Source organism: Pocillopora damicornis, chromosome 1, assembly GCF_964200805.1.
Source record: "Pocillopora damicornis chromosome 1, jaPocDami1.2, whole genome shotgun sequence".
Classification (NCBI taxonomy): Eukaryota; Metazoa; Cnidaria; class Anthozoa; order Scleractinia; family Pocilloporidae; genus Pocillopora; species Pocillopora damicornis.
This window is the reverse complement of record NC_142670.1, coordinates 37715784-37736026: the sequence shown is the minus strand read 5'-3', so window position 1 is coordinate 37736026 and position 20243 is coordinate 37715784. Positions and strand designations below refer to the sequence as shown.

Sequence of the window (20243 nt, the reverse complement as noted above, 5' to 3'; positions counted from 1 at the left end):
ATAGTTTGAGTTTATCAAGTCCATTACTTTGTTAAATTTAGAGTAACCTTGTCTTGAGAGAGGAAAATTGAGAAGCTGTAATATACTTATCATCAATTAGGGACAACAAAGAAAAATTTATTTATAGAGACTTTTGAAGGAGAGGGGTAAGACTTGTGACAAGCTGGCAGACATATAGATAAACTTTACTGCTAAATGGGTTACAATACAAAGTGCTCAGTATTTGGATCAGCTATGGCTCAACTTAAACTTTGCTTTAGCTTCAAGTTTAATCCTTTGTGGTTTCCTTTCTCTATGTTTATTTTTCACGTTATGTACACAGAAGAACACAAAAATGACAAGGAATGTTTTTGAATATTAAGAGGCTGAAATAAGCAAGAAACCAAAACTGAATTTTAAACAGTACAAAGTTAATTTGATCTTCCAATATTATTTAATTTTAACCATTAATAGAATTTGCTATTTAAATTTATCCCCTCCATTTTTCTGGATATTGTGAGCAAAAACAAACAATTATCACAAAATGCATGGTATACAATGGTTTGATTCACCAATGTGGCAATAGGCCTTTCACTGTCTATCCATAAAAAGGGAAATAGCTTGTAAAATGTAAGACACTCTGCATCTTGAGCGTATACTTATTCATCCATGTGAAATTAAAGGTTACTTGAAATAGGATTTTCAGACCCCTGATAACAATTACTAATGTGCTGATTTGTTGTACTTAAAGGTTATGATTTTAGCGGAAATAGTGGAAGAAATTTCTGGACCTGGAATTTTGTTGCAAATGTCTAATTAAATCAGTTTAAGTCAGTTAAAAACTCTCCTGTTTCAAGATTACATGATTACCACACCAGAACCTTTTGTATTCTATATTGTGCACCATGTTATGATTACGGTTTCAATAATAAAAGGTGCTGACTCAAGAACTTTGCAAAATATCTCTACATACAAAGAAATAGATTGTGGTTATGTACTCCAAATAGCAGGTCACATCATTCTTCTGTAAGGAAGTAGCAGAAATTGCTATGGTGGTTTTGGTGGATGGAGAGAAACATCTACCAAACCCACTTTATTCTATGTGTTAAGAGTTATCATGATAATCATTATGAACGTTTGGTCGGTCAGCAATTGTGCACCATAAAAAATAATTAGCCAGAGCACTAACTGCTAATTAGTGGTATAAATCTTTTGTCTCCCTGAACATCTAACAGTGGCTATAGATAAAATTTAAAAAATATATTGTTGATGGTTTTGGTCAAAGTTTTGGTGGATGTTCCGTAATGACATCCACCAAAACTACGTAACATCTGGGCACCTTTTAAATACGTGAAATATCTGCATAAAATTGCGTAAAATGTTTCATAATACTACAATCGAACAATAAATTAATACTTACCATTTCTTGAGTAAAAAGTTTTGACGCAATTTCCCAAACAAATGATACACTTGGGTCATCGGGATAAGTCGGCATGTTGTCGTAGCTTCGCAATTTTCATTTAGTATAACAAGTCATGAGTTGTCCATCATTCCATCTCAGTCCCTCTCGACCAAGGTGGTTTTGGTGGATGGAATCTTGAACGGACCGAGGACCTGGGTAACCTGGCCTACGCGTGCCACACAGAGCACATGTTGACCTTTTTCTACCGCGTCTAATCACAAGCACATTTTTTTTCTTTGCGTTTCAAACAACGTCTTACAATGCATTCACCAGCAAACTATAGTTTCAAAATATAGCCCTCACTTTTTATACCATGTATTGCGTCAACGCGATTTATGGCTCTAGTAGATTTACCACATTTTGCGATCGCGTTAAAATATGTCTCAGTTCTATTCTTTAACCGGGTTTTGCGTTATTGCAAACTGTGGTTTCAAAAGTATGGACCATAGCCTTTACTTTTTATACCATATATTGCGTTAACGCAATATGTGGTATAAAAAGTAAAGGCTATAGTCCATACTTTTTATACCATATATTGCGTTAACGCAATTTATGGCTCTATTAGATGTAACACATTTTTCAATCGCGTTTCTTACTGTTCTTTTACCAGGTTTTGTGTTATTGCAAACTGCGTAATGTTAATGTGTGTAAATAATCACTTATGAGAACGAAATTGTTCGACATTGTTCTATAAACGGAAGTCAGTTAAAAAATAGTGTAAATACACCCACTTTTATCTTAAACTACAATTGCATTTAAAGTTGAAAACTTAGAATTTCACACGTCACCGCGTGTTTCAGTTGCACATCCGGCGAGCCTAAATTCGTCGGCCTCATGATCCCTCACGAATAAAGACCAATAACAGCGTGATTATTTCAGCTAATTTTGTAACAGCGTTGATCAAATAGTTCTTTAAAGAACGCCGACATAACCAAATGTGCATTGGAGAACTCGAAACTTGCGATTACTGTAATTACTAGATCGGTGCTGAAAAGTAATACTTACGCATGAAGGTTTGCAATGTGGCCGCTAATCACCCATTTGTTTTTATCGACTTGAGGTGTTTGGTCAATATAAGAAACAGCGGAAGCTTGTTTCGCTCAGGCAAGTTTCAGAAACTTGCGTTGTTGTCGATCTTTAGTGGTGTTAAATATTCTTTGGGTATTAACTCTGATCTTTTCAAGTATTTCAATGGCCTTATCTGCCGAAAGAGTGGCTGTTATGCTTCTCGTAATAAACTCAGTCTCTTTTTTCGCGTCTCCTTTAGCACTCTGAGTAAGTCGTATTCGTTCTCTAAGGAAGCTTTTGGAGGCTAGTTCGGCTACTCAACCCAACCGAATTACTCAGAGAGCTAAATGAGACGCGACATAAACTGTTCGTTTGAACGCACGCATGGCAGAATTGGACATTTGCCATGTTGGACCAGGCGAAAATTGGATACCGAATATGGGATCCCGAAAATTAACGACAAACAAAAACAAAAGTAAGTTAGAACTGTTCAGATTTAATCCCTCAAGATAATAAGATGTACAAGCAAATAAACAGCAACACTTTATGCAGTGAAGCCGCAAAGAAGTCGGAAGTTGATGACAGTATTTCTACATTCGTGGAAGTTACTTGTTAATTAGATGTCTAGCAAAAAATCTCGGCCACGAAATGACATAAATTACTTCAAGCAATCAATCAATGTATTTAACGTGGTCGGTATGCTTAGCTAAAAAACTAGTTTACAGGTACGCCATGCAACGATTAATTTGCTATCATGGCGTTAAAAAAGCGATAAATTACATCAGGTCGCCCTCTGCCGTGTATGGAGATGATACCATCTAAGCTGCCTCTTGATCTGAACTCGAGAATAACAAAGGGAGATCTTCCTCTGCCACCAGACGATAGGCAACGCTTGCCTGCTGATTAGATATAATGAAAAATATTTTACTTGTGGTAGTAGTCATTATTCATCACGTAAAGGTGGGGGGGGGGTTAGGGATGGGAGGTTTATCGGAGGGGTTACTTGGTTTTGAGGGGAAATGGAGTACGGAGGGGAACAGTCATCGCTAATAGCGCATAAAGGGGGACTGTAAAAAATTGACCTCCACCTCCAATGGAGAGGTGGGGAAGGGGGAAATCATAAAAATAGTCCAGAGCCTTAAAGGGGTATGAGGTAGCTGTTATTGTAAAACAAACAAAACCCTACGATCCCCCAAGTCCCCTTAGGTGACAAACAACGTCATTTTTTCATCGCTGGGGGTAGTCGGAGGTTGTTCAGGGGGTCACATGATTTTCAGGGTGAATGGAGGGTGAACCAGTCGTCGTTAACCGAGTATAAAGGGGGGGCAGACTGTAGACAATTGACCGCGAATAAGGGAAGGGAGGATCATAAAAATACTCAAGAGCCTTGGGGGGGGGGGGATGAGGTAGATTTTATTGTAAACCAAAAAAAAACCCTCGGGTCGCCAAAGTCCCCTTAGGTGAAAAACAATGTCTGATCTCTAAAATCCTCTCAAAGTAATGCAATTCGGAATTGAAAAATTTCGCGTTTCCTAAACAAAGACATTACGCTAGTACTTGAATGATCTTTTCAAAGATGACATCGTTTACATCAGGAGTACGTAATGTTCACTTATTTTCTCCTTCTAAAATAAATGCTGACAAAGAACAGGATGCATTACTGAAGTTTGGCATGTGGTGTTTTCGGATCATAAGTTCTTTTATCATTGTCATATCTAATTTATTAACTGCATATAGAATAACTACACCAACCTAGGTGTCTTGTGGCTCCTTAGCCATGGCTTTGGCGGTCCGAACACTTGCCGTAGCAGGTATAATTTCGAGGATGGAACATATGATAATCAAGACATGTACAGCTATCATGGTTTTTTCCTCTTTCTGGAACTCGATTTCTACGTCTTTTTCAGCAAACCATGGAGGTTTCTGGTCTTCTTTACTAGTTTGTGCCTCGAAATATTTGATGATCAATATGCTATTGAGTGCCATCGCATAGGTAATGATGGTTAGTACTGATAGAGCGGCACATGCAATGCTCACTGACCTCAGGCCGCTCATCTGCAACAATGAATGGCATGGGAAGCTAAGTTTTCCTGGCGTAAAATCACTCATGTTTTAAACGTTAAGATTTTAGAGGTACAAAGTTTTCGGTCAAACGCCATAATATTCTTTAAAGGGCACGTTCAGCGGAAAAATATCAAGAAGAAGCAAAGAATGATAAAAAAAAAACAAAAACAAAAGGAGTGTTATACTGTTAAAAGTATTATGCTATTTTAATTCTCACCAAATCAGAAGAGGGTCTGGACCCGTTCACGGCTAAAACCAATCCCATGATGCCAATGGGTATGACCATAAAAAACTTAGAAGAACATTCAACCGCTCGATCAATATTTATACTAGTTATAGTTCTCACTAGAGCTGCCCCCGCCCTACAGTACCATTTTCTATTGTTTTTTTTTTTTTTGAGTTGGGCTTGTTGTTTACAGTTGTGTAATTTTTCTGTTATGTTGTTACGGAATTGCGGCTCAGTACTTTGGTTTTAATAATTTTGGATCTCAAAATACTACAAGTGTACAAAATGTAGTTTTGGGAAGTGCTTGGGATGTTTTTTTTTGCTGTGTGGTTCAACTTAGGATTTGTTTGTTCTTCACGATCAAGAAGAAGCAGAATGTAGGGACTTGGGTGAGTTTTGACATTGGAATGTTATAGGTGGCAGACTTGCCTCTGACAAATCCAGAAATTGCCGAGTTTTTCGGCTTTGTGCAATAAGCTTGATTTGCGGCTGACAAATCGGAGTTAACTGAGTCTTTCGGTCAAAATGCTAAACTTACACCGTCTTCTGAGCATCGGTGAAATTATTTCTGTATTAACTTCTGTATAACACAAATGAAACTCTATAACTCTGAGAATAATCCAACATCGAAGCAAACGAGTTAGAAGCTCAACTTTTTCATGTATTTGATATCTGGTTATACTTTAATTATGCTGCAAGTTCTTTGCTTTAAGTTCTCAAGTTAGCTGACTGAGCTGTGGACCCTCCGTCGCCTTCGATCGAGACTTCACACAACTGTTTCTCTTTTGACGGATTTTGATCACCTTTTAAACTCAAAACTACCTTTAATTGTTAGAAAGATGCTATACACACTTACCGTTGGACTTGGAAACGCTTCTCGACGCTTTTCAGGGACGCTTAACTCGAAATCTCGACAAGGACAAAGCTTGTATCAAAGACGCCGATCCCAATAGTACTCGCGCGGGTTTTTGCTGGCCGCCCATGACCATTTGCGGGAAAAACATTGATACCTTGCGGCCGTGCAAGCGATCAAATCGAGATTTTTTCTGGTTACGATCTACCGAAAATACCTACATTTTCTCTTCTCCAGTCTTCCTCTATATTACGCGGGGAGTCCTAAGGTGCCTCCTCGGGTTTTTGGCCCTCTGGGGCCAAAAACCCTGCGGGAGCAAAAATGTAAACTATTAATATCGGAGTTGATTTCAATATTGTCACTTTGAGAAGGTACTTATTTTTTTATTCCAGCTCGCAAGTCCCTGAAGGACATCGATTAATCGATAAGAACACAGAAATGATAGAGCACAATTCGACTGATCGTCGTAAAATTGTAAATTAGTAATAATTGTTAAAGTGGAAGGAGACATTGAAGTAGGATTAGGAAGAGAGACAAAAGAAGCAGTAGATTCATTTTAGGTTTATTCAAATGTCTTCAATTTAATGTGGAAGAAAAGCAATTTCTGTAAAATGTTGGCTTTCCGGCTTTATTTGATTGACAGGTGTCATACGCACTGATTGTAGACACTTAATAGAAACCTTTAGCTAGTGTGACTTAAGTCTATGCAATCTAATTACCTAACCTATGGTAACTTATGGGAGCCGTTGGCGTCAAATTTCTTTAACGTTACAGAAAAACCCTACAAGAAAGCATGGCCCACGATCATTGCTGCGTTAACTGCGAAGATCACTTTCATATTGACGTCTTTATCCGCAGTTCAAATATATGACTTTCATATATTCACAGCCGTTTTTTCACCACTTCACGGGTTTATTTGGAACCAATATAATAACCAGTTTCAAGTTGCCTGGTTAGCTCAGTTGGTAGAGCGATGCACCGGTATCGCAGAGGTCATGGGCTCAAATTCTGTACAAGCCTGAATTTTAACCAGGCCTTATTTTCACTACCGCTCAAGTGGTATTCGTCACTACGAAGATCACTTTTTATGTTATGTTTTCTTTGCATAAATAATCTAATGACATATACGTTTCGTAATCATTCTCACCAGAATCGGGGAGCGTCTTGACCTGATTGCCAGAATAAATCCCATAATGCCCGTTGGCAATACCTATCCAAATAAGAAGCAAAATTTAGGTTTTGGAAATCAAGTGCAATGCCTGAAAAAAGAGCTTTGTTTACAAAACCGTTACAAGCTCGTTAGTATAGTTTCGGACGAGTTTTATAACCCGAGGGAATATTGTTGCCGTGTTTTTCGTCCTCTATATCAGGCCTCCTGAAATGAAGTGAAATGGTATCGAATGGAGAAACATGAACCATCAACGTATGATCAGTAAATCTATTTTGATATATATAACGTTACACAATTATACCCAAGAATATTTACGATCCAATTTTCATCGAGAGAAACGACCTTACTTCTTATAATCTGAGAATACTCAGAGTATTGGTAGAAATTAGTGTTGGTATCTATATTAACATTCATAATATTGTAATTGCTTAGGTTTAACGTTAGGTAAATAAAGTTCCCCATGGCTGTTCTCACCACTCAATTATACGGAAATCGTAAACGTTGCATCGAAAAACATTGTAATAAATTATGCATGGTTCGACACATCGTAAATACAGAGCGGCCTCCTTTTGGATTGTGGCAACAAAGCCCAACCTAAACTGATCCAAATGCCGCTCTTCTATCGAGCATAATAACCTATAACTTGGATTCGGCGCAGTGTTTACAGTATAATAAGCTTTTTCGTGCGATACGGCGGGAAGACGACTTGATTTCAAATGGCGTGCTCTTGTTGTGAAAAACTAGTTAATTCCCCTCCCTTTTAATAGTTTATGTATTCCATAAATGTTTTCATCACATCTCATATCAAATACGATGCCTACAAAATTCAGTCAGAGACTCATAAAAATGCAGTTTATAGGTAACACAAAACCAGAGAGAGATAATTCTGTGTACAAAAGGTAACTCTATGGTATGTTTAGCTACTCGTGCTTATTTACTGTGTTCCTAATTGCACTTGGAGTCGTTTGAGTACCTGAACTAATTATCGAACTTCATCTTAGTATTACTCCTGGTGCGAATGAATTAAATGTCTTGTTTAAGACTACTGCCGTACTTTATACAGTCAAGCAGTGTCAGGTCAAAAACCAAATGGGCCGACAGGAGCGGAAATTGATCATAAGAAGTTTGAAAACAAGTGGAAAGATGTTCTGTACGTTTAGCAAGGTTTTTTATAGTTTGGTAGAAGTCACATTCTTAAAAAAAATTGGCCCATTTGTGGTGCAGTTCTTGGAACAGTCCATTAATTTTGTGCGGTATCACGACCTATCAGCTTATTAAATTAATTCCTCTACAGCAATATAAAACAATTCAAGCTTCGTTCTGCAGTCTCGATTTTGACTTTTCATGTCTCAACCACCGTTCTTAGAATAACGGATTTCCCTTCCCTATCTTAGTTTCGCAGCTGTAATAATATTTGTATTCGGTTTATGAACACCATACCTTGTAGCACTTATCGCTAGCTCTTAAGCTAAATATTGTCAATTCTCAAACTACTTTCCCCGATGAAAGGCAGCTGTGAAATTTAGTCGGAGTGGTCGGATTATTGAAACGAAGAGAAGCACCAGAAAAAAGGAGTTTTACATCTTCCCCGTGAACTTCGAATTTCTCAAATTTTAACTGTCAAAAGCATGAGCGTAGGCAATAAAACACCAGTAGTTCGATGTTTTGTGCATTTACAAGAGCAGCGATATGTAGCGTACTTCAAAATGGTCCACAATGCCGAGTGCAAAAAGGATAGCAGCCATTACCAGCTGAATAATCGAAATGATTTTCAATTATTGTCGAAATGAACGCCATGTCTAGTTGAATATATTTCCGTGACGTTTAAGCTAAAAACTGAATCAGTGAAACATGCACAATATCACCTTCTCAGACTTGTCGCAATGATCGCCGGTTTCTCTTCGCTTATCTGGGCCAACGATGGCTTTGAGAACGAGATCATGTTTAGACATGTAAATGCTTAGATATTTTAAAATTACCAACACTCCCTGAGGCTTTAGTAAAGATAATGTTAAACTAAAACGGGTATGATTTGTATGCTTTTTTATTAATTCTCGTACTACAAAAATTTTTTATGTCAATTTGAGGGTCAAACTAGTTATTAAGACATCTACAAATTTGGAATTTGATTATCTCCTCCCCCTCTCTCCCTCTCTGGGGCTAATTGGAACGTTCACGGTATTTATTGAGTCACGGTGCACGTCGGGGTTCGCCTGATTCTGGAGTAGCCACTTCTGGTTGGAGTGCAGTTGGATTCGACTGCCCTGGCATATGGACCCGGATCTGACCAGCTTCAAGTTGGCCATATCGAGCGCCTACCTGAAAATGAATAAAGACATGATGACTAACTGACTGACCGACTGACTGACTGACCGACTGACTGACTGTCTGACTAACTGACTGACCAATTGACTGACTGACAGACTGACTAACCAACTGACTGACTCACTGACTCACTGACTGGCTGACTCACTGACTGACTGACTTACTGACTAACTGACTGACTGACAGACTGACCGACTGACCGACTAACTGACTGAATAACTGAATGGCTCACCCGTTGACTGCTCGGCTGACCGACTGATCAACCTACTAGCTAACTGACTGACTGACTGGCTACCTGACTGACTTGCTGACTGACTGGCTGACTGACTGACTGACCACCTACCTGGCTGACCGACTGACTGACTGACCAATTGACTGACTGACCAACTCATCAACTGACCACCCGACTGACTGCCGACTGACTTATTAATAACTGACTGACTGACTGACTGACTGACTGCCAAACTGATTGACCGACTGACCGAATGATCGACTGACTGACCATCAAACTGATTTCAAATCGATTGCAACGAAATTTGAGCTTGTAAAAATGAACAATAGGTCAATCCTTTACTTCGCTTACTTGAGATTCCTGCGGGCCCTGAACATCTATATTACTGCTCCTGATGGCTGCTATCGCGAGAATGATCTCAATGATGGAACATATGATGATCAGGAAAGAAACAGCCACCATGGATTTTTGCTTTTCAGTGAATTTTGTATCCTCGTCTTTACCCAGGAAATAGCGATTTGTATTGCTGAGAAAGTAACCTTCCGAATTCAAAGCTATCAATTTGGACCAAGCGAACATGTAGTGGTACACGGTTATCGCTGATATTGTAGCACAGGTTACGCTCACAGACTGCAAGAAATTCATCTGCAAAGAGCCAAGGAAAAGAAAAATCATATAAAATTAAAAAGGCGTCACAAAAAGTTGCTAATTCCTCCATAGGCGGCCCAAGCTCACGTCTCGAGAAAAAGCCAACGATGAATTCATGAACGCGTCACGCGTTGTGTGACTCGGTGTTAAGTTACGGGAGGAACCGTTGAAAATTTGAACACGTTATAAGGCATAGTATGGGGAACGAAATATGGTCGATTTACAACGATAAATATTTCGAAATCTGAATATTTTACATGTAAAATCAATAAAAACTTACTCATGCCCTGTGTATCCGTCGAAGTTTCTAGCGATTTCTGCTGTTTTAAGCTTGCTTTACCATATCACTGTTATCGTCTTTTGACATGGATAACAGTGATGGTAAAGCAAGCTTAAAACAGCAGAAATCGCTAGAAACTACGACGGATACACAGGGCATGAGTAAGTTTTTATTGATTTTACGTGTAAAATATCCAGATTTCGAAATATTTATCGTTGTAAATCGACCATATTTCGTTCCCCATACTATGCCTTATAACGTGTTCAAATTTTCAACGGTTCCTCCCGTAACTTAACACCGAGTCACACAACGCGTGACGCGTTCATGAATTCATCGTTGGCTTTTTCTCGAGACGTGAGCTTGGGCCGCCTGTGATTCCTCTAAAATGTATTTTGTAGCTATTTTGCAGCGCAAGTTGATCATGGTATCAAGATAAATATATCTGGTCTATCTACCGTAAATAATTTAACATTTACATTCAACGTGGTGGAGAATGAATGAATGCCTCATGAAGCACAATTACACTAGTTTACGTTTCTTACCAGAGTCAAGGAAGGTCTATACATGCTGCTTAGAACCAAGCCCATCAAACCAGCGTTAAACACCTAAAATAAAAAATAGAAAGGTATGAAAAGAAATGTCATTGGAAATGCTATATTGTTCGTGTTGGTCACAAAAAAAACATTGCAGGCGCGCGCCCTGATTGAACAAACATCTTGTAAATCGATAAGACATTTTTATTTTGTCAAACAGATAGATTTCATGCATGTTTCCGATTTCTGAACTGACATTGGCGGAGAACACGTTAATTTACTGAGAAGTAGTGCGAAGCTTGATAATTCGCGACATCCTGTTTAAAATTAAAGACAAGTTCTTGCAGGGCAGCGGCCGAACCAGTGAGCCATAACACGAAATAAACACGACAAAGAGAGACAAAGATAATTTGTCTATTATTAACAAGTAATCACATGATTTGCTCCCGTAAAATTTTGGATAAATCAGAACTCGTGAATGTTTCAAAGACTAGAACTTGCACCCGCCCGACGGGTAGTTCTTTAAGGCTTGTTGAGCCTTTGAAAAATCTCTGATCTATCCCAAATGTTACTCGAAATAATTTGATTACCTACACAACGGAGGAATTAATAAATCTCCTCGGTTGCTTGCCTAATGAAGTGAGTCGGTGTGCAAAGTTTTGTTTTGTTGATAACTGGAAAATACCGAAAAAGAAGCTTCCCTGGACTCGTAATGTATAGGATTTTCTTCCGTAATGTCGAGACAAGAAATGGTTAAATTTTCATTTAAGGCACGAGTTTGTAAACTTGATGTATACTTACAAGGGTCGCTAACCAGCATGGTGTGTAAGTCAAGCTGGAATACACGAATCGCACAGCTAATCCATCCACAAGGCCCAAAATGAGAAACACCAAAGAAAGGATGAGCTGGGTGATCGAGATCACCTTCAAGTCGCGTCTGTTCATAGCCATTTGGAGTCAGTTCAGTCGCAGTGCTTAAAACACGTGCTGTTCGACCCAGACGCTCAGGCAACACTTGTATTCAAATTAGGCATCGAATTAAGTCATGCGATCACAAACTGGTTTCAACTGGTTTCAACTAGTTTCAACTGAGGGATTGGATGAGAGAATGAACTAGTGTTGAGAGCCCTGTCTCACTTTCATGACAACACGTGATGCGAAAACCAGAATAAACGGTTTTTTTTTTTTTTTTTAATATTTTGTAAGACAAATTTAAGTAGGACCACTCATTATAGTCGTGTAGAAGAGGCATAGGAAATACGGGAGTTCGAGTAACTGTGTTCATGACCACATCCAACTCATCGTCTAAAGCCTGAAGTTCATCAAGAGAAATTCCGTGACTCGTTAAATATAAACGAGACGCAAAAGTTAGAGTTTTGGTGTTCACATTTCCATGCAGGTGACTGCATTTAGCTCATTGACGTCAAACTGAGATCTGGAGTTGATCAAGAGAAACTGCCAGACTCATTGAATGTATATCTGCCTCGTTTTGTACTCCATATCTCGGGGAAACTATAGAGTGAAACAGAACACAATTGAAAGTAGCGAAAGCATTATTGGAATCAAATCAATCAAAGCGCAGATCTAATCGGTATAATTCAAGTGCAGTTGTAAATCAAAACAACACAAGGCAAGTGCACTTGAAATAGGCATAATGAAAGTGCGGAGAAAATCAGCATAATGCAGGTGCAAAAAAATTATCCATACAATGTATAAGCTTAGTGAAATTAAATCCGGAGGGATAATGCAAGGCTAAATTAAATCGCCTTAGCAGAAGCGCAGAGATGTAAATCTGCAAAATTCAAGAGCAAATCAAACGTGCATGATGAAATTGTCAATCATCCGGTTAATAACGGGCCCTCGAACGCCTTACCATTCCCCTATCTGCTTTCCCTATTTATTTCGCAAAACCCACCCCCGTGAACTAAATCAAAAATTATTTACCGAAAGTACAGGTGAATAGTGGTGGACATTTACCGAGCTGCGAAGCTGCGAGGTAAATATCCACCATTCTCACTGATACTGAGGTGAATAACCGTTTTAGTAGTATATGCCGTATACATAAACCAAAAATATTAGTTTCTGTCGGCTACTGTGAGGTGAACGGTACCCTCCAGGGCTAATAAAGGTATTCACAATACAGTAGAACCTGCATTAAGCGGTCACCCACGGGGAGTGGCGGAGCGACCGCTTAATACAGTTTGAAAGATTGATTCAGGTTTCACCGTTTAGAGGTATTACTATAAAAACGCTACTTTATGCCATAATTGACCACTTCATATGCGGAATCTCGCTCACAAATATTACTTTTATTGTTGTAGTGAAACATAGATTAAAAAGAACTTAAAATAGCATTCTTAGTTTTATTTGAGTGGTCCCATTTAAAGTGACCGTTCAATACAAGTTAAAGACAATAAAAAACAGGCCGTTGGGACTTAGTAAACGGTGACTACGACCGCCAAATAGACGTGACCGCTTAATATAGGTGCAGTTTACAGTGATTAGGGAAAAAAACATTCGGGACTTCAACAATTGCAACTGACATCTTAATACATGGTGACGGCTTAATAAAGGTTCGACTGTAGCTACTAACTATTAGTGTACCCTGGGCAAACGCCAGATTCTGGAAAAGCCACCACTGGTTGGGCTTCAACTGAGGTGGGCTGCCCTTGCATTTGGATCGGCACCTGACCAGCTTCAAGCTGGCCATAGCAAATGCTTACCTGAAAACGATTGAGATATGGTGTGTTTCATTACCCTGGTTTATTTAGTAACTTGTAGCAGGAGCCCATTACTCAAAGCGTCCAACTCCCATACTGACCCTATGTCACAGCATTTTCACGGAATGGTTTATTTTTAGACTATCTTTCGCGAGAAATAGGCTACTCGAGCTCACTTAGGTAACACGATCCATGAAACGCGAAGAAAAAAAATGGCGGTCCTATGCGGGGACGTCTTCATATCAAAACTACGCAAATTCCGCTTATTTTTTGCTGTATTCCAGTATTCCAATCCTTCTTTTCCTTATATATCCCACTATCCTTTGCGAATTTTATCACACTTGCGAAAAATATTGGCAGGAGCGCGGATCATCGTTGTATTTTGATTTTAATTTTTTTATTAATTTATTTTCGTGTGTATCAAAGATTATCTGTCTTCTGATTCTGGCCCCGCTAAAGAAAATTTCATGAAAAGAGTTCAAATTCGAGACGATGAAGCGGCGCAATGCCAGCGATGATGGAGAGCGCGGAAACAAGAAATTGCTTGAGCAAGCTATGTGCGAGTCGTCTTCATCTCAAGAATCTTCATCCACACCGTGCGTAAAGAACATTTTGCGACGCTGGATTGAACAGAAGCTGGTGCAACAAAATGAATAGCGTTTTATTTAGATCGCAAGATAATGCTAATCTTTCGAATTGGGCTTCAATCTTGTCAAATCCTGGTTATTTTTGTGAAGTGTGATCTATAATTGCTGTACGCGACAAAATTCACGGTGCCTATTGTCGCTTTGATCATTGAATAGTCAAGAGTCGGCTTCATCTTCACTAGAACTTTCCTCGGAACTGCCACTTCCTGAGGTATTTTCAAAATATTCTCACCACAAGCGTCCCAAGCTCACGTCTCGAGAAAAAGCAAAAAATTAATTCATGAAAGCGTCACGCGTTCTGTAACTCGGTGTTAACTTACGATAGGAACCGTTGAGAATTTGAACATGTTATACGGAGTAGTACGGGGAACGAAATATGGTCGATTTACTTCAATAAATATTTCGAAATATGAATATTTGACACGTAAAATCAGTATAATTTACTAACATCTTTTGTGTCCGTTGTGGTTTCCGGCGTTCTTTGCCGTTTTACGCTTGCTTTGCCATCACTGTTATTCCTTTTATATGACGAGGTCAAGGCTGTACACTTCAATGATTTTGTTGTGTAACAGGAATAACAGTGATGGCAAAGCACGCTTAAAACGGCAGAGAATGCCCGAAACCACAACAGACACACAAGATGTGAGTAAATTCTATTGATTTTACGTGTAAAATGTTCATATTTCGAAATATTTATCGTTGTAAATTGACCGTACTTCGTTCCCCATGCTATCCTTGTAACGTGATCAAATTCCCAACGGTTCCTCTCGTAAGTTAACACCGAGTCACACAACGCGTGACGCTTTCATGAATCAATCGTTTGCTTTTTCTCGAGACGTCACAGGCGGCCCAAGCTCCAGCTGTGAGATGATCATCTTGCGCAATAACAGTCATGGCGGAATTATAAGAGTTTGTATGGGAATATTTACGACCGCTCTAAGGTATAAAATAATACGTCAAATTCTCAAAAAAAATACCTCACCTTACTTTCACAGCGTATCGCTTGTTATATGACCGCTTACTTTGATGAAAAGAACGCATATTAGCGAGTTGTCCATTTCGAGGTTTTCAACGTTCATAAGAAAAGCCCTTTTCTTATGTACGTTGAAAACCTCGAAATAAACAACTTGCTTAAATGGGCTCTTTTCATCAAAGTAAGCGGTCAGATAACAAGCGACACACTGTGGAAGTAAGGTGAGGTGTTTTTTTTTGAGAATTTGACGTATTTTTTATTCCTTAGAGCGGTCGTAAATATGCCCATACAAACTCTTATAATTCCGCCATGACTGTTATTGCGCAAGATGATCATCTCACAGCTGGAGCTTGGGCCGCCTGTGGAGACGTGAGCTTGGGACGCTTGTGGTGTGAATATTTTGAAAATACCTCGGGAAGTAGCAGTTCCGAGGAAAGTTCTACTGAAGATAAACCTAACTCTTGACAATGGCAAGAATCCTTGCATCTCTCTGCCATTTTTCTTTCGATATATTAACGAGTAAAGTTTGAAATTAACCAGGCGCTTGATTGGTAGATGTGCTCTCTTGAGGAGTCCTAATTCGCTATAAATTCAAACTTAAATAGGCTTGTCCGTTAAAACGCCGTGACAAAAATACAGGGCAGATGAGGGCTCCAAGTAATGGTTCCTGCTTCTAGTCCATTACTTTTCTTCTCTTGCGCGATTAGTCTAAAGGCGTTTCGTGATTCATTATGCATCCGTTAAAATTGAGGAATATCCGGTGTTGGTATAAACCACACAGGTGAGTAGTGCTAATCGTGCGCGCTGATTGGCTGTTTTGATTTCGCTTTTGTGATCCACTTAATGTAATCCATCAGTTACAATTGAGGAATATTAGGTGTTAGCGTATACCACACACGTGAATAGTGCTTTTTGCGCGTTGACAATTTAATCATCGACCCATTTTCAGTAAATTGACATAAATAAACTATTTTTTTTTGTTTCTGTGTGGTATATACTAAGATAATCATTCGTTGTCGCTTCGCGGCTGGGCAAATCTCTCCACTATTCACCTTCACTTGGGTCAATAATTGTAAAATATCGTTTACACACCGTGTGGTCGAGGCAATTTGGCAAACAAACGTCTCCGACTGGTTTGTTTATAGCGTGCTGGCAAACATGTTGATTAAATACATGACTAATTAGGTCAATGTCTGATTGCCCAAACGAAAAGTTTTGACGAAAATTGACTGACTGGACAGATAACTGACTGACTAATTGACTGATCATCAATTTGATTCGAGTTGATAACGCAGAAAAATCGAGTTTGTTTAGAGTTAAGAATCTGACAATCATCAACTTCTCTTACTTGCTGTTCCTGCGAGCTCTGACCAGTTATATTACTGCTCCTGATGGCTGCCACCGCAAGAATGATCTCAATGATGGAGCATATGATGATCAGGGAAGATACAGCCACCATGGATTTTTTCTTTGAGGTAAAGTTTATGTCCGAATCAAGGAAAAAGCGATCTGTACGATAGTAATCCTTGCTTAGCGCTGAGGCATGACCCAAAGCTATCAAATTGGACAAAGCGACCAGATAGTAGTACACGGTTATCACTGATATTGCAGCACAGGCTACGCTCACAGACTGCAAGGCGTTCATCTGCAAAGGGCCAAAAAAAATTATAAACAAATAGTGAAAAATAAAAAAGGTATCACAAAAAGTTGCTACTTCCTCTCTTATGGACTCAGGGTTTATGTATTGGTATATCTACTGGGAATTATTTAACGTACATTCCACCTGGCGGAAAATGAATGGATCCCTCATAATGCGTAAATACAATTGTTTATATAGCTTATATTTCGTACCAGAGTTAAGGAAGGTCTTTGCATGCCACTTAAAGTCACGCCCATGATACTAGCGGCCAACACCTGAAAGAAACAAAGGTAGTGCATAAAAAATGTCTCGTTTCAAAAATTACTCTGATATGTGCAATCTGATTGACTAAACATCCATTGAACCGAATAAGCTATAACCACTTTGTCTATCTATTGCCGATTACTGGAAAAATAAAAAATAAATGAATAAAAGCATTCACACAATACGTACATATTCATCTTGTGATTTAGAAAATTGTAGAACACTCGCACAAGTTGTAAATCCTTCGCTTTTTTAAAATGAAAAGCCTTTTCTCGTGTCCTCCCGCGTGGGTTTTTACGCCAGTAAACCGATAGAAGGTGCGGTGCATTGCTTAAATGTTTAACACGCATAAAATGTTTGGGTGCACACCAGGAAAACTAAATGGCATCTTTGGCTGAGAGTTCTTGAGTGTTTTTCCTTTGGTGGTTTATAAACAGCTATGCAAACTTTAAAATAAAAACTAAAAGACGTGTTCACTCGAGACAAGAGTTCAAATCTTACTGGACTAACTGAGTTAACCTTTTTTTTTTTCCATTTTTCTTCCCTTTTTTTATCGCTTCCTGTCAATCTGATTGGCCTAACCCACTTGGTATGTTTGTAGAACACTCGCACAGGTTGCAAGACCTTCGCTTCGTTTATTTGAAAAACGTTTTCTCGACTCGATCCCGCCTGGATTATTACGCCGGTAAACCGATAGAAGGTGCGGTCCATTGCTTAAACGTTTAACACGCATATAATGTTTGGAGGCACATCAGGAAAACTAGATGGCCTCTGGTGGTGTATAAACAGCTCTACAAATTTTAAAATAAGAACTAAAAGACGTGTTCACTTGAGACAAGAGCACAAATTTTACCGGACTCCCTTGGTAAACCCTTTTTTTTTTTTTTTTTTCTTTCGCTTTTTTATCGCTTGCCGAGCCTGCACGGTCACTGTTGTGTATAGGTACACCAACTTTTATCTGCCTTTGTGTTTGAAAGATCTATTCTCTCTTTTTTTTTTTCTTTTTTAATCATCCAGCGATAAGTGAAGCGAAGAACGGAAATGTTCTTCCGCAATTTTCCGTGGTGTGTACTAAGCCACATTTTCGAACGAAGCGCAAACTTTCTTGAAAACGATATTTGAGAAGTATTCGCAACATTAAATCCTATATCATTACCTTACTTTACACTTTGTTTTTTTCAAGAAAATTCAAACCTTTCAAGGTTTGAATTTTGACGAAAAGTTTATTCATAGTTGAAGGCATTGGTGCATAGATAATGAAAGACCTTCATTTCTCGATACAATTTCTTTCTTGAGTATGTCGACACAGAGATAAATCAAACACTATAAAGCGCAGTTATTTTCTCATGCAAGTTCAATTCCATTCCATTTTCTTGGGCATGTGAGTAAGTTCAACTTTTGTTTAGTGATGAATGGAAACTGCTTGCACTCAATATCCACAAGATTTCGCAATTTTGGCGCCGCATAAGAATTTCTTTCCGAGATATCGAGACAAGAGATTGTTAAATACCTACTCTAACTTTAACTTGAAGTAACATTTTTTCTGACTTGATACTTTTTACTTACAAGGGCCGCTAGCCAACAGGGGACGAAAGTCAAACTGGAATACACAAAGCGCACGCTGACTCCATCAACAAGCCCCAAAGTGAGAAGCATTCCGCAGATGACAACCTGGATGTTGGAGATTATCTTCAAGTCGTTTCTGTTGAAAGTCATCTCGAGTCAGTTCAGTCACGTACGGTGATAAAAACGCGTGCTGTTTGATCCACACACTCTATGCGGAAACTTTTAGTCCTCACGTATATTCAAATTAGGCATTTCATTAATTAAAGTCACGATTGGTATCATCTGAGGAACCTGCGTAGGAGAATGAACAGATATTGAGAGCGCTTAAGAGCTCATAAAGTCGTGACAACACGAAATGCGAAAACCATAGTGACCGGTTTGTTTTCTAAATTTTGTAACGCTTGCGTGGAACAGGCGGCTGACTCGCGAAAGTTCGAGTTTCAGAGTTCACGACCACATTTAACTTAATTTAATATATGAAAGCCGGAGTTGATCAAGAGAAAATTCCCCGACTCATTAAATATAAATGTCTTATTTTGTTTTTCAGTTTCTCGCAAAAGCTCGATCGAACGAGTAAAACACAAGGCAAATGATTAAACAGCGAAAGTGTTCTCACATATGAGTGAAACAATTCTGAGGTTTCAATTCAAGCGCGTAAACAAATCGGTAAAATGCAGGTACAAGCCAAATTAGCATAGTACGAGTGCAGATCGAATCTGCATAATACAAGGACAAATTAAATCTGCATTGTGCAATTTGCCGAGAAAGTCAGCCCTATACAACTGTAAAGAAAATGATCATGAAGATGTATAGGTGCAAATCAAATCGGCATTATGGAAAGCCAAATTAAATCATCCTAGTGGCTAAATTATAAAATCGGTCACTAGTGTTCAAAATCCTAAAAATCGGCCACTAGTGGCCAAAATCTAAAATCGGCCACTACCGGCCAAAATCTAAAATCGGCCACTACTGGCCAAAATCTAAAGTCGACTACTACTGGCCAAAATCCAAAATCGGCCACCAATGACCAAATTATATAATCGGCCATTAGTAGTCGAACTAAATAAAAAAATCTGTCACAAGTGGCCAAAATACAAAATCGGCCACTAGTGTCCAAAATCCAAAATTAAACATGCATGAAGAGCGAATGAAACATACATACAGAAATTATCTACACAATGCATAAGCTTAGTGCAGTCAAATCCGGCGGCATAATGCAAGGCTAAATTAAATCGCCTTAGCGGAAGCGCAGAGCAGTAAATCTGCAAAATTCAAGGGCAAATCAAACATGTATGACGAAATTGTCAATCATCCGGTTACTGATGGGCCCTCGAACGCCTTACCATTCCCCTATCTGCTTTCTCCTATTTGTTTCGCAAAACCCACTCCCGTGAACTAAATAAAAAATTATTCACTAAAAGTACAGGTGAATAGTGGTGAATATTTACCTCGCAGCTCGGTAAATATCCACCACTCTTACTGATGCTGAGTGAATAACTGTTTTAGTACTATATGCCATATGCATAAACCAAAAATATTAGGTGAGTGGTGCCCTCTAGGGCAAATAGGGGTGTTCACAATATAGTCGATCCTGCATTAAGCGGTCACCCATAGGGAGTGGTGTTGTGACCACTTAATACAGTTTGACCTCTT

The 20243-nt window shown here is 38.9% G+C and overlaps 3 protein-coding genes across 4 annotated transcripts; all 3 read right to left on the bottom strand.

The window, feature by feature from the left end:
* Positions 1–2925: 2925 nt before the first annotated feature.
* On the bottom strand, positions 2926–4985 carry LOC149053674 (uncharacterized). Its single transcript, XM_089210467.1, has 3 exons — positions 4731–4985; positions 4202–4504; positions 2926–3348 (listed from the first exon to the last, which is right to left on the bottom strand). The coding sequence occupies exons 1-2, from the start codon at positions 4797–4799 to the stop codon at positions 4202–4204; spliced, it is 372 nt and encodes a 123-aa protein (XP_089066593.1). The 5' UTR covers positions 4800–4985; the 3' UTR covers positions 2926–3348.
* Positions 4986–8791: 3806 nt separating this feature from the next.
* Positions 8792–12293, bottom strand: LOC113669166 (uncharacterized). Of its 2 annotated transcripts, none has more exons than XM_027185168.2 (4): positions 11583–12293; positions 10791–10853; positions 9663–9965; positions 8792–9082 (listed from the first exon to the last, which is right to left on the bottom strand). In XM_027185168.2, exons 1-4 carry the CDS (start codon positions 11730–11732, stop codon positions 8954–8956), a joined length of 645 nt encoding a protein of 214 aa, XP_027040969.2. In that variant the 5' UTR covers positions 11733–12293; the 3' UTR covers positions 8792–8953. The 2 variants fall into 2 exon arrangements, with proteins under 2 accessions (XP_027040969.2, XP_089066426.1); XM_089210300.1 differs by having other exon boundaries at positions 9672–9965.
* A 776-nt stretch (positions 12294–13069) lies between these two features.
* On the bottom strand, positions 13070–20238 carry LOC113676853 (uncharacterized). The gene is made up of 4 exons (XM_089210290.1): positions 18591–20238; positions 16973–17035; positions 16470–16766; positions 13070–13504 (listed from the first exon to the last, which is right to left on the bottom strand). Exons 1-4 carry the CDS (start codon positions 18738–18740, stop codon positions 13370–13372), a joined length of 645 nt encoding a protein of 214 aa, XP_089066416.1. The 5' UTR covers positions 18741–20238; the 3' UTR covers positions 13070–13369.
* Between the last annotated feature and the right edge of the window lie 5 nt (positions 20239–20243).

Excerpts from the sequence above, each read along its gene's own strand:
- LOC149053674 (XM_089210467.1), bottom strand. The coding sequence starts at position 4,799 with ATGGTCATACCCATTGGCATCATGGGATTGGTTTTAGCCGTGAACGGG. Across the intron at positions 4,505-4,730 it reads CCAGACCCTCTTCTGATTTG|ATGAGCGGCCTGAGGTCAGT; the intron begins GTGAGAATTAAA and ends TCATTGTTGCAG.
- LOC113669166 (XM_027185168.2), bottom strand. The coding sequence starts at position 11,732 with ATGGCTATGAACAGACGCGACTTGAAGGTGATCTCGATCACCCAGCTC. Across the intron at positions 10,854-11,582 it reads CATGCTGGTTAGCGACCCTT|GTGTTTAACGCTGGTTTGAT; the intron begins GTAAGTATACAT and ends TTTTTATTTTAG. Across the intron at positions 9,083-9,662 it reads AGGAATCTCAAGTAAGCGAA|GTAGGCGCTCGATATGGCCA; the intron begins GTAAAGGATTGA and ends ATTCATTTTCAG.
- LOC113676853 (XM_089210290.1), bottom strand. The coding sequence starts at position 18,740 with ATGACTTTCAACAGAAACGACTTGAAGATAATCTCCAACATCCAGGTT. Across the intron at positions 16,767-16,972 it reads AAAGACCTTCCTTAACTCTG|ATGAACGCCTTGCAGTCTGT; the intron begins GTACGAAATATA and ends GGCCCTTTGCAG. Across the intron at positions 13,505-16,469 it reads AGAGCTCGCAGGAACAGCAA|GTAAGCATTTGCTATGGCCA; the intron begins GTAAGAGAAGTT and ends AATCGTTTTCAG.